Source organism: Callorhinchus milii, unplaced genomic scaffold (genome assembly GCF_018977255.1).
Source record: "Callorhinchus milii isolate IMCB2004 unplaced genomic scaffold, IMCB_Cmil_1.0 Scaffold22, whole genome shotgun sequence".
Taxonomy (NCBI): domain Eukaryota; kingdom Metazoa; phylum Chordata; class Chondrichthyes; order Chimaeriformes; family Callorhinchidae; genus Callorhinchus; species Callorhinchus milii.
Genome location: NW_024704763.1, coordinates 5,687,678 through 5,700,757, shown reverse-complemented (window position 1 = coordinate 5,700,757; position 13,080 = coordinate 5,687,678). Strand labels below are relative to the sequence as shown.

Below are 13,080 nucleotides of genomic sequence, written 5' to 3'. Positions count from 1 at the left end.
AGCTTACTATTACTGTAGAGGCATGGAGATGAGAAACAAGATGGTAATGTTAAACGTCTACAGGTCTGTCGCTGGTTCCACAGTTGCATTATTGTGTACAGTTTTGGACACTCCATTGTAACGAAGGATATAAAGGCATTTGAAAGGTCAGCATAGGTTCATTCACTAAAATATTGCCAGGGATGAGCAATGAAAAGTCGGGGAATTTAGTGCTGTTTCATTAGAGCTATGGGCCGGGCAAGCCAGATAGAGATTTTCAAGATCATGAAGGGTTATGATAGAATACATATAATAGAATATTTCCACTAGTTGATAAGTCAGTAATGAAGAGGCATGCGGTTAAGATAATCACAGAATGTGGAGGTTGAAAAAAAATGCCTTTACAGAGTGATGGGTGGAATATGAAATTCTCTGCCACAAATCATAGGTGAAGCAGAGTCCATAAATTCTTTCAATAGCGAATTTGATGCTCGAAGAGGAGGAACATTTGTGGGTGTGAGAAGTGAGCAGGAGAGTGATTAGATTAGGTGACTAATGGGCAGAAAAAAACTCCAGCATTGACACTATGGGCTCAATGGCCTGTTTCTGAGATGTAACATTCTGTGATTCTACCTTGCATTTTACAGAGCAGAAGGTTATTTTAATATGTACTTGAGGGAAATCAAGCCATATGCTGCCTCGCCTCATTAGATTCTGTGATAGTTGCTGCAGCAACTGAGAAAAATTCAGAGCTCACCAACCATAAACCATGGCGCATAAATCAGGAGACAATCCTGACAGCTTAGTGGGAAAGCAAACTGAACATAACAGATATGAAGGGTTGGGGAGTGTGTTAGGCTGGGTGTCACTTTATTGTAATACCACTTGAACTTTGCTTCATCAGTTTTAAGAAGTATTTTTTTAACTGGCCTATAGTGCAAATCAATCCAGATGAAACACAATGCTGCAAGTTATGGGAAGTGTAAACTCAAGCAAACTTTATTCATTTTACTTTGGAATTAGCACTGAAGAGGCAAAATAATCTCAGCAAAGAAAAAGCATCAATAGCTCAGCTTTTAAACCAGAAGTTTCAGTGAATTACAGCAATTAAATAAATGAAAAACGTGATAAAATGTACCCGGTATTTATAAAATTAAATGTTAAAGGTATAATAAAGTGAAACATTTTCTTGTTAGCAGCAGAACAATATAGCATACCTCCCTGTTGGCTTTCTTTTATTTGTATGTGAGGTCAAATATACTGGTGCCACGCAGCAGTGCAATGTAATTCAATGGACAAGATGAAGCTGAGCCGCACTGCCCCAGCTCTGAGCAGCCAATGTGCCTAAGTACACAAGGAATGCACCTCAGTGTGGACTTTCTCAAGACAGTGCTAAAAGACAGTGCTTTGTATTAAGTAGGATATATTTACATGTGACTAGTGATAGAAAATGACTGTGAATCTGTTGGAAAACAGTGAACCTTACTTTGAACACTCCAACATAGTGCTTTAGGTGTCTTTCCTCTTATATTTGAGCCATTCTGCACATTCTCTGGGTAGATACATACATCAGGAAGGCTCAGGGGCAGCATGGCACCAATGCTAATTTTTGACACACCTGAAGCATCCCTTGAGCTGTGCTACAGCGCTCAATGGCTGTACAGAAGATGGAAGACTGAATGGGGAACTACCTTGCTTCCTCCTTCTCTCTGCTCAGGTGAGAGCCTTCAGCTCTGATAATTAACCCCACAATCCTACATTAAAACCTCTGGTTTGTGATTTCAATTGAAATGAAGGACATGTCTGACAGAAAGGCCTCTGTGACGTACAGGAGACAACAGTTTCCTTTGTAGTGTAGCAGATGATATTTATAAAGCTGTGATTTTGGTTTCAGTACCATGTGCTGGGAGATAATTGCAGTCCATGCACCGGAGAAGTTGCTGTCTTCATTTCTGATCCATTATTTTCGTCAAGCAGAGCTGCATGTATGACGTTTTATTGCGCATTTCGATCACACAGTCCCGTACGAGCTCAATGAAGATTTGTGGCCAGAGTTTCTGCAGAGACTCATTCTTCTGATCAATGAGACTGGCTTCTTTGACCAGGCTTTGCACGTACTTCTGACAAAAGCATTTCCTCTCCTGCTTACACTTTGAGGAAAAAAAAGTAAGAGATTCAGTAAGGAAACGTCCGGACGGTCTGGCCTAGCACATTCATCCATCTTTCGCTTTTAGATGCTGATAGACTCGCTGTGTATGTACAGCATTGCCTGCTTTTAGTTCAGATTTCCAGTGCTTTTCATCTCTATAAACAAAGTATGGAATTTGGGGAAAGAACATTTATTGTAATGTTACATTATAAGTGTCACGTTTGCTCGGACACTGGTTAGACATGGAATATCAGCAGTGAGCAAATAAATTTGAACAAATGAATGAAAACATTTATTACACGGCTAGAGTTCAACAGTGGCCTTCTAACAGCTCATAACACCAGACATAGCTCCTTACCTGTTCATGTTCAGTTCCACTGTCCCTGATAGTGTAATTCAGCACAGCTCGGCCCATAGACTCGCCTCCAAGCTTCCCGTTGTCCTTACTCTCCTCGAGGCTGGTACCAGCTTTCCTCCCTTTTGCCTCCATTAGGAACTGTAGCTGTTTCCTCCTTTAAAGGACAAAAAAGTATTTGATAGTCTTTCCTTGGTCAGCCTTTTTATTAAATGGGGAGGAAAGGAAATCAGAAAATAGGAAAACATTAGCAGTAGATTTAATGAGTAGAAGATAGAGAGTCTGCTTTTCGCAGCAGGGATCGTGAGTCCTGTTGTTCCTCAGGCGCTAGGTTACAGGCTTTTATGGAGCTGGTGGAAAACCTTCAAGCCAGGAGTCATAGTCCACATTGGGGTCACATACATATGCACGTACAGAGTGTGGATATCTCACATAACAACTTTGATTATTTAATTTAAATAGCAGGACCTCAAGAGTACTAATCTCACAGTCAGCATGGTTTTGTTAAGGGTAGATCATGTCCCACAAACATAATAAGATTTCTTTGACCGAATTATAGGTGACAGAAGAGGATCAATGGATATGATTTATTCGGACATTCAGAAAGAATTTCATAAATTGGCATTTTAAGAGATTACAATGGAGCTTGATTATAACGTGATGGTTGGATCCATGAAACCCGAAGAATGTAAATGCATAATTAGTTACACATATACCCAGATGCCACCTTCTCTGATACTTGTTAGATGTAACCCAAGGTGATTCCCTCACCCCCTTCCCCCTTCGTAAAACTCAAAAAGGCACTGAGATGAATTGCATTGCACTAACTTTTACCTCATGTGCACTGAATCCTCTGGGACCGAATCCCTGACTGTAAATCTTGGCATAAATTCCCAAAGGATAAATCCCAGTTCTAAATCCCTGACAGTAAATCCTCCAGCATTGAATCTCTGGCACCAAGCAGAGTTAAAGTTGGGTGCTTTAAAATGTCTGAATCTGTGTTTTTTTACTGTAACGATAATATTACAACTCGTCATTTTTAATCGGTCATGTCTTATGAAAGGCACGGTTACACGTCAATCTCTTACTTCATCTCTCCCACCAGGGACAGCAGGCGTGTCTGGGGGATCTCGCAGGCAGCCATGTGGCCCAGGATTCCAAAGATTCGTTCACTCATTATCAAATCCAGAGGAGATACCTAGTCAGGGCATAAAGACAATTTTCACTGAGCAAATGGACTGAGTGAGTTTCATTGGATAACAAATTTACATCAACTAATTACACGAGTCGGATTGAACCAATTGGGCCACTGGAAAAGAAGGTGACCAATGCAAAAAATGCAAAAGTAAAATGTTACCCGAAGACCAGATGGATCCCATTAAATCCCTGGCACCTACTATCCCCCTACCTACCTGCCCGTACCCTCCGTTCCTCCGGCTCCGGTCTGCTCCACGTCCCCCGCCCCAATCGTCCTACCATCGGTGGTCGGGCCTTCAGCCTCTCAGCCCCCAGGCTCTGGAACTCCATCCCCCAGTGCCTTCGCCGCCTCCTCCCTCTCCTCCTTCAAGGCCGGTCTCAAAACCTTTCTCTTTGACCGTGCCTTCAGCTCCCCTCTCGACTCTCTTCCCCCTCCTCGCTTCCTCCCTTCCCTCCCCTCACCCTGACCATTTCCCCCCTCCTCGCTCCCTCCCTTCCCTCCCCTCACCCTGACCATTTCCCCCCTGCTCGGGTCCTGACCCAACTGTGCAGCGCCTTGGGACGTCCTCCTGATGTGAAAGGCGCTTTATAAATGGGATCTTGTTGTTGTTGTTGTTGAAACTCCCAGCACTGGAATTCAGACAATCAGGCCACGCCTGACATTGAGACAGAAATCAAGAACATTACCTTTTTTTAAAAAAAGTTATTCTATCAATAAAAACCTGAACATTGGACCCAAAAGTTCTACAGGATTGTAAGTTGTATTCAGAGGTAGAAAAGACACAATATTTCATTACATCCTAAATACAACAATAACTAATGAAGGTGTTGCAACTGGAGCCTTTAAGATTTGTTCCTAAAACAGTTTAAGTTCCTGCAGGAGTGTGTAGTTTCTGAGAGGACATTGTGCAGTGTTCTGTACTTGTATTTGTCTCATGTTGCCCACAGCATGAAAACAGCCCTGTTCAAGGCGACGACAACAACAACAAGATTCCATTTATAAAGCGCCTTTCACATCGGGAGGACGTTCCAAGGCGCTGTACAGTTGGGTCAGGACCCGAGTGGGGGGAAATGATCAGGGTGAGTGGAGGGAAGGGAGGGAGCGAGGAGGGGGGAAATGGTCAGGGTGAGGGAAGGGAGGGAGCGAGGAGGGGGTAGAGAGTCGAGAGGGGAGCTGAAGGCACGGTCAAAGAGAAAGGTCTTGAGACTGGCCTTGAAGGAGGAAAGGGAGGAGGCGGCGAAGGCACTGGGGGATAGAGTTCCAAGGCTCGGTGCTGAGAGGCTGAAGGCCCGGCCACCGATGGTAGGGCGGTTGGGGCGGCGGATGTGGAGCAGACTGGAGCCAGAGGAACGGAGGGTATGGGCAGGTAGGTAGGGGGATAGTAGGTCAGAGAGGTAGGAGGAAGCGAGGCCATGAATGGCCTTGTAGGTGAGGATGAGGATCTTGAAATCGACAAATGACATTCTGTCCATCTCTGACCAGGACTCCCTCTGTCTTCTCGTCCTCTCTGCTGCCTTCGACACTGTGGCCCACTCTATCCTTCTCCATTGCCTCTCTTCTCACTTCAAGGTTCTGTCCTTGAATGGTTCAGATCCTATCTCTCACACCGGCTCCACTTTGTCTCTACAAACGGCATCTCGTCCAGCCCCCACACCATCGCGTGTGGTGTTCCTCACGGCTCTGTCCTCCCTCCTCTCCTCTTCAACCCGTGCATGCTCCGTCTTGGTGACATCATCTGCAGACATGGGATCAACTTCCACATGTATGCGGATGACAGCCAACTCTATCTCTCTGCCTCGAATCCAGGACCACTGATGTGTCTGTCAGACATCAAGTCCTGGTTGAGAGCCAACTTTCTACAGTTGTACGTCAGCAAGACTGAGGCGCTCCTGATTAGCTTGCGCCAGCACCTCACAACTCAGGCACTGGCAGAATCAGCATCCACGGATGCACACTCCGCCTCACCGAGCCAGTCAGGAACCTTGCTCGACCCTCAACTGTCCTTTCTCTCCCACATCTCTGCCTTCCCCCACCACCGCCTGACTCCGCTACATCCTCACTCCTCAGGCTTCTGAAACCCTCATACCTCATACATACCTTCATTACATCTAGGCTCAAGTATGCCAACTCCCTGCTTGTCAGCCTCCCCAACTCTTCCCTCCACAAGCTGCAGATCATTCAGAACTCTGCAGCTCGTGTCCTCTCCCACACCAGGCTCTGCGACCTCATCACACCCACCCTCGCCCTGCTCCAGCGGCTCCCCATTCCTCAGAGGATCGAGTTCAAAACCCTCGTCCTCATCTTCAAGGCCCTCCTACCTCTGCGACCTGCTAACTCCTTATCAACCTGTTTGCTCACTCCATTCAGCAGGCTCCAGCCTGCTCCATGTCCCCCGCCCGGCCCGCCTCACCATCAGCAGTCAAGCCTTCAGGCTCTCAGCCCCCACCCTCTGGAACTCCATCCCACATTCCCTTCGCCTCGCTTTCTCCCTTGCCTCCTTCAAGGCATCTTCCCTCTCTGCCCTCAACCCTCCCTGATCCCAACACCTCCCCCCCCTCCTTCCGACTGTTCAGTGCCTCGGGATATTCTCCCGACGTGAAAGGCGCTTTATAAATGTAATTTTGTATTGCATCACAGAACGTCTCATCTGGTACATTGCCAAATAAATTCAATATCCGAAGCACTAAGAACCATGGTTGGCACAGCACCTACAGGAAAGAAAAATAATTCTATTCTTTCACATAGAATTAATTCACTTGCTTACCTCAATGTCATTTATTTTTTGTAGACCAAAGTGGTTTAGCCTAAAGAGAACGTAATACTTCCACAGGCTGAAGTTCACAACGGGATTGCCCTGAGGATTGATAGTGAGCATGTCCAGGCGGCGCAACTGAGCCAATGCATTGAACTGCTGCAGTTTCTGAATGTTCGTATGTTGGAACTTAAAATGCTGTGAATACAAGAAATGCGCAAAATACAGAATCAGGTAAAAGATGACAAAATTCAAAATTCCCAATTAATTAATTTTTTTTGTAAAAAAACTGTGCTAAATAATCTATATAATGTAGGACATTTAACTCCCTGATGGCCCGGAGGGAGTGGTGGGGGGAACAACACTGATTTCAATCTAATTGATGCATTATCGAGCAGCAGTTATACCTTAACCTCAGAGCAGGGCCGACAGAAGCTGCCAGAGTTGGTTTCATGTACATGGTCTGACATATGCTTCCTAGCAGCTGAGTTTGTGATGGAAACAGGATGGGAGATTAGCAGACAGACAATAGGACACCAAGGGGGGTAATTCTAACCAATAATTGCTCTCCGAAAAACCACCAACATTCTAGCGATCCCACAAAATCCTACCAGAATAACAGGCAGTGAGATGCAAAGTTCACAGTCATCAAATGCCATGAGGGAAGAGACAGGCTTCAGCACACTCCCAGACATGCGTGTTCTTCAGAAACACAGGACTGAATGCTTCAAATGCCAGTCAGCTTTCACCATTCATTTTTATTTCTGACACAAAGTTCTGCTGTAAACTCACCTGCTGATTCTCACTCCTGACAGAAAGCATCTTTCAGCAGTTTAAAAAACACCTGCTGTTTTTGCCCTTTGTGTATGCACCCAAAACAAAGATGTTGAACAAGATACCCACCTATTACAATAGAAGGGGTTGGTCCATAACGAGAGTGCTATGGATTAGCGAGCGCATTAGATCAACAATATAGCTTAAAAAGAGCTTAAACATCATTACAAATCCCAGAATACAGTAGAAAATTGGATATAGTATTAGAAATACAGAGCAGAAACAAAAACAGACACTGTATAAGAGGATATGAAAATAACCAGCGGGAAACATAATCCCAATTTTCTACTCTTTCCCTGTATCCTATAGTAACCTTCCTCTGCATCTGCTTATCTAATTCCTTTTTAAATACCCCGTAGATACCTAATAATCCTCTGGGAGAAAAGAAATCTTTCTACCTTCCCTTTTCATGCTCCTGGTAGGAATCTTAAATATGTGCCTGGTGTATGTGATACACCAAGTACAGACTATGTGTGAGAGTGTGTGCGTATGTATGTGTCTGAACGAACAAAAGAGCGAGCATCAGTTCTCCTAAAATTAATACATTGATGAAACATTATGACTTTCTTACCATAATATTTGGAAATTTAATCCTCAATCGGAATAGCACTGGGACAATCTCATCAAAGTCTATAAACGTAAAGGAGATTGTGGTGACAGCTCCGGCCATCTGCACCCCCCAGCTCCGATCCAGGGAATCGAGAGCACCCGAGCCGTACAAGCACAGAGTGTCCCCTTCCAGCTCTGTCAGGTGTGAGTCTGTGAAGGAGAGCCCTTGTACAGCACTGGGCAGCAATGAATCAGGAGACCTGTGAAGAAGCCACACAATATATTCAATGCTTTTCTAGACTTTTTAAAAAAGAAAACTGCAAAGAATTTATTTAAGAATTTTGCACAACTCTGTGAAATTTTAGGCTTTGCTGCATCAGCGTGAAATGCACACTGGAGTGACTGCCTCAATGTGCAGAGTTACAAAGGACCAGAAAAACAGGAAGCTTTCTTCTTAGATTAGAAATTCTGAATAGTGGGAGTGACTGGCTTTGTGTTTAATGTTTCAGGTTTTATGCATTGCTTACAGATGGATTAACCTGTAATCAAACACATAAAAACCAAAAGAATACTTACAGAAAGGAAAGGACCAATTGTGGAGGATGAAGAACTGGCGGAGATACAATATGAGTACCTTGTCTGTTTTCCAGAAATGGTATAGAATGGAATGTAAGAACAAAAAATTACAATTGTATACAGCGCAGGGAGAAAACAGCTCTGACCGCAATCTTTCAAATATCCTTGGATATGAAGAGTGCTGGGTGATCACAGGGTTGCCAAGTATAAACCTCTGTTCAAGAATAAAGGGATAAAACAAGTAACTGCAGATCAATCTGCCTAACATCTGCAGTGGTAAACATTTAGAAGCCATAATATGGGATAAAATGAATAATATATTAAGAGAGGCGTTGATTAATTAACAACAGCCAGCATGGAATTTTAAAAGGCATAATGTGCCTGACAATATTTAATGGGCTTCTTTGAAGAAATAGCTGAGAGTATTGTTAGAAGGAATCCAGTGGATATTGTGTACACTGATTTTCAAAAGGCATTTGGTAAGGCTTATTGAAAAAATTAAAGTAAATGATATTAAAGGAAGAAGTGGCAGCATGCTGCTCCATACATGCACACAAACCATATTTTTTTGCTACAACGCAAAAGTGTTTATATACTTTTGTACAGTGTAGGGTTAGAGAAAGACTCAAAAAGAGAGATACTCAGAGTGAGAAAGAGCTGAATAGGGAACAATGGCAGAGGCTGAGAGAACTGTAGCAAGAAAGAAGGACTGGCAGAGTGTAGTACTATAATAATAATTATCTGGGATAGGTTGCCAGGAAGAGTGGTCGAGGCCAGGACATTGAAAAGGCGGGTATTCGGGAGAGTTGAGATCAGTGCCTTTTTCATCCAAACTAATCTTGTGATCTTGTGAACTGTAAGATTCTGAATCTGTGTTCTGAACAATTCATAAATCTTGTGTAATTCATTTTATTCATTTGCATCTTTTACTGAATGCTTTTTTTAAACTAATTTATTTCTGCAGAATTATTCCAATTGGAAAATGTTCCTGAGAGATTATTAGTTTTGCCTCATAAGGAATAAACTACATGGTTCCTGGTTTTCTATAGTCCAATCCAAGTAGCATGTTTTATGTGCTCAACAGAAGCTAATTTTGATTGTCCCCTTAATACGCAAGTGGTTACTGGTGGCATTCGATAATATAAGCCAAGATGCAAATCATGAAGGTAAGGTTATTAAGGCATAGAATACTAGAATCTACTATTCAATACTAGCCAATTGTTTGGCTAGTATTGTTTGGAAATAGCTTTATTTATTATCAGCTGGAAATAAATTGTAATTTATTTGGTGAAAGAAACCACTAAAACCACAAGACTGATTTAGTGACGGGAAATTTCACAGCATACAAACCCCAGTGTAAAATCTCCATACCCATTTGATTGCTGCACTTCATTTGTTAAGTAATCTGGAGGTATTTTAGATAAGAACAGATTTTCTTCACAAATATACTTCTGAGGGTGGGGCAAAACCACAACATTTTTAAGGTCACCTCTGAAACTGAACTCCGTCATGATTGGGCTGTACATGGTCTCTTTCAACTCTTTGCACCATTCCAGCTAGTGATTGTTCCTTATGGGACGACTGCCAGAGTAGGAAGGAATTTATAGTCTCAAGTCTTGCAATTAAACTTAGATGTGCTTTCAAACTATGAAACCTGTTGACCATTAGTTTACAGGCAGAGAGGTAGCATTTTCCTCAGGAGCAAATTTACGAAATACATCCTCCCTATCAGTTTGTTACTTTAACATAATTAGATAATTCTCTGCTAATCTCTTCACATGAACACTTTGAAGCCACATTCCTAGGGCACACGGCAGTAAGTTGCAATCCCTCCGTGCACGATTACACATCGCGCCGGTGGCCAAACCTGTGGACATTTCACGGGGATGAAAATACCGAACATTCATTTACAGATTTATAAACACAAAGAAACTACTCAGCCCAAGCTGTGATTAATAGAAATAAGCGGTTTTATGTATGAAGTATGATCTTGAGGCAAAACACTTGCTCTTAGCGACCTCCCACTTAGGTGTCAGTTGCAGGCTGTAATAAATCTGCTCTGCACTACCCCACCCTGAGCTGAACCATCCCCAATGCCTGCAACACCACCCCCACCTCGGCTGGTATCACCATCATCTTGAGCTGCAATGTCCCAACACCCACTGCTGGTAGTTCGACTGCTGACTGCTTATGTCCTGCATCCCGATGGCCTAGTCTTCAGTCACTATACCGCAGTTCTTTGGAACACTCGCTCCCAAATGCCTTTGCCTTGCTCCTTCACTCCCTGCCTTCAAATTGTCAGAGGGGTCCAAGGAATAAACACTGGATCCATTCAACATCACTGAAACTATAAAACATCATTGCTAGTTTGAGCAGAACCATTTGATGGACTTTTTGTAGGTAGAAGGTCAGTTACCAAGGAAACACTGTTATAGACATTTTTGAAATAAACAGACACTTAGATAAACTTCCTTGCAGTATCTGAATATGAAATTCATTACAACTTTCTCAGCAAGACAGGGCAAGCTGGTATTTATTGAGATAAAAAGATTAGTGGGAACTCATATTAGACCAGATGCTGGCTCTTTATGGAATGTGGAATGCATATTAGATTTACAAATACTGTTAAAAGCTATACTGTTGTGTCTATAACATATACAACATGTTTTTTTTAACAAAAACAAAGTCTTTTATCAGCAACAGAAAAGGAAATAGAATAAATGCAGGACATACTTTTAACTTTACGGTCACAGACAGCTTTAAATCCTAATACAGACACATCGTGAGTTGCATACCTCTTGGTAATATAAAGTATCTGCAGATACAGCAAGGAAGACCATTACATTTGAACTAAATAAAAGGAGCAGAGATTAGCGGGAACATCGGAACAGGTGGAGACCACTCAACCCGTTGAGCTTGTTCTGCAAATTTTTAATCCCATTTGCCATGCACTCCACATTCTCACATGTGAAGTAATGTTTTCTAATTTCTCTTCTAATCATTAATATTTAGATTATATCCACTTGTTTTGGATACCACTACCAAAGGAAGAGTTAGTTGTTCACAATATAGCTCGCAAATTCTCTACATTATTTTAAACATCTCAATCAGATCACTGTTTAACCTTTTTATTAAAAAACAGATGGGTGTGACAAGAGTTAGAGGATAAGGACATGGAGGAATTCTGAAATTAATATTTTGCTTTTGTCTTCATAGTGGAAAAGGATTTGATACCAAAGGTACAAGGAAAACTAAAGGTTAGTAAAGGGAAGAAATTGAAAGACATTAATGTTAATACCGCATTGTAATGGATAAATTAGTGGGACTGAAGTCAGAGAAATCTCCAGGACCGAATGGTTTCCTTCCCAGGGTAATAAAAGCAAGTCAAGAAATTGTGGGTGCTTTAATTATAATTTTCCAAAATTCACGGGATTCGGGGATTATTCTAGAAGATTGGAAGGTGGTGAATATGATGCCACTATTCAAGACAGGAGGAAGAGACAAGCCAAATAACTGTACACTGTGACTTGGGATGGAATGCTGGTGGCACAGATGGGCTGCAGAGTTTCCTGATCTGACATTCACTTTCATTTCTAATCGGATACATTTTGTGAGCGCTTCAAGATGTTCACTTGATGTGGGAGCGGCTGTATAAATGCAAGTTATTATCGACCAGTGAATAAGTATTAATAGCATTAATAAAAAGTAATAGTATTAATAAAAAATAATAATAGGAAAGGAATGCTTCTTGTAGTGCAGTGAAAGAGCACCATTACCCCACTGATTACAGCTGCTGTTATGCAACTTCTCGCCAACAACACATATCAAACAGAAAATATTCCAACTGTACTCTTAGTTGGGACTATTTATTGAATTCTGGCACTGTTGCTTGAGCAACTGTTACAATTTCAAGCACAGCAAAACATCAGAAACTCAATCCCACTCAATGGGAAGGAGCCAAATGACCCTGCAATGCTATTGTACTGGAGCTCACAGTGCCAAGGCTAAGGGATGTAAAGAATCAACATTGATTTATCACTTATTTTTCATCTAATTCATAGTATAAAATCCAGGCATGTAATTTGAGCCAGATGCCTGGCAACTAACTTATCTGCCTCAGTCACAACCTAGTCCTTTTGCCAAAAATAAAATTAAAAAATGAATAAGGTTAATTTTCCAAATCAAACCTGAGAACTGTAAAAATGAGCAAGCCTTGGTTGCTTCAGTAAAATCCCTAAACTGCATTTAGGATTTGCAGAAAATCCTTGAACCCTCTGCCCTAAAGAAACATAGATATAGAGAAACAGCACATCTGGAAGTGGAACTAGTAACTTCATTTGCAAGGGAATAAATATAGCTTCAGTTTTAAAATTACACTAGGTTTAACTTATGTCAAAATAATGTACAGAAAGATTTACAGAAAATTAAAATGCTGCACATAACAGGACAATATTAAACACTAAATACTAAATCTGCATATTACAGATTTGTGTAAATGTGCCTATTATAAGGATTGCAATCTGTTGAGAACACTATCTCATGTGTACTGCTGATAATTAACCATTAATGAGTGGTATTTAATGACATATTAGAGGCACATGCAGCTAAACAGAGAAAACAAATCTGTCCAGAACACCAAACCTGATATACTGAGACACAGATAACAAAACACAAATTGGCACTGATGT

The 13,080-nt window shown here is 41.9% G+C and overlaps 1 protein-coding gene across 2 annotated transcripts in view; it reads right to left on the bottom strand.

Moving 5' to 3' along the window:
- Positions 1–955: 955 nt before the first annotated feature.
- Positions 956–13,080, bottom strand: part of LOC103188829 (leucine-rich repeat-containing protein 49) — a 57,818-nt gene continuing 45,693 nt past the window's right edge. For both annotated transcript variants that reach the window (XM_007908963.2, XM_007908970.2), the window contains exons 14-18: positions 7,839–8,076; positions 6,446–6,631; positions 3,572–3,681; positions 2,487–2,640; positions 956–2,129 (exon numbers count right to left, since the gene is read on the bottom strand). In XM_007908963.2, coding sequence (XP_007907154.2) covers positions 1,926–2,129; positions 2,487–2,640; positions 3,572–3,681; positions 6,446–6,631; positions 7,839–8,076 — 892 coding nt within the window. In that variant the 3' untranslated portion in view covers positions 956–1,925. The remainder of the gene's footprint in view (positions 2,130–2,486; positions 2,641–3,571; positions 3,682–6,445; positions 6,632–7,838; positions 8,077–13,080) is intronic.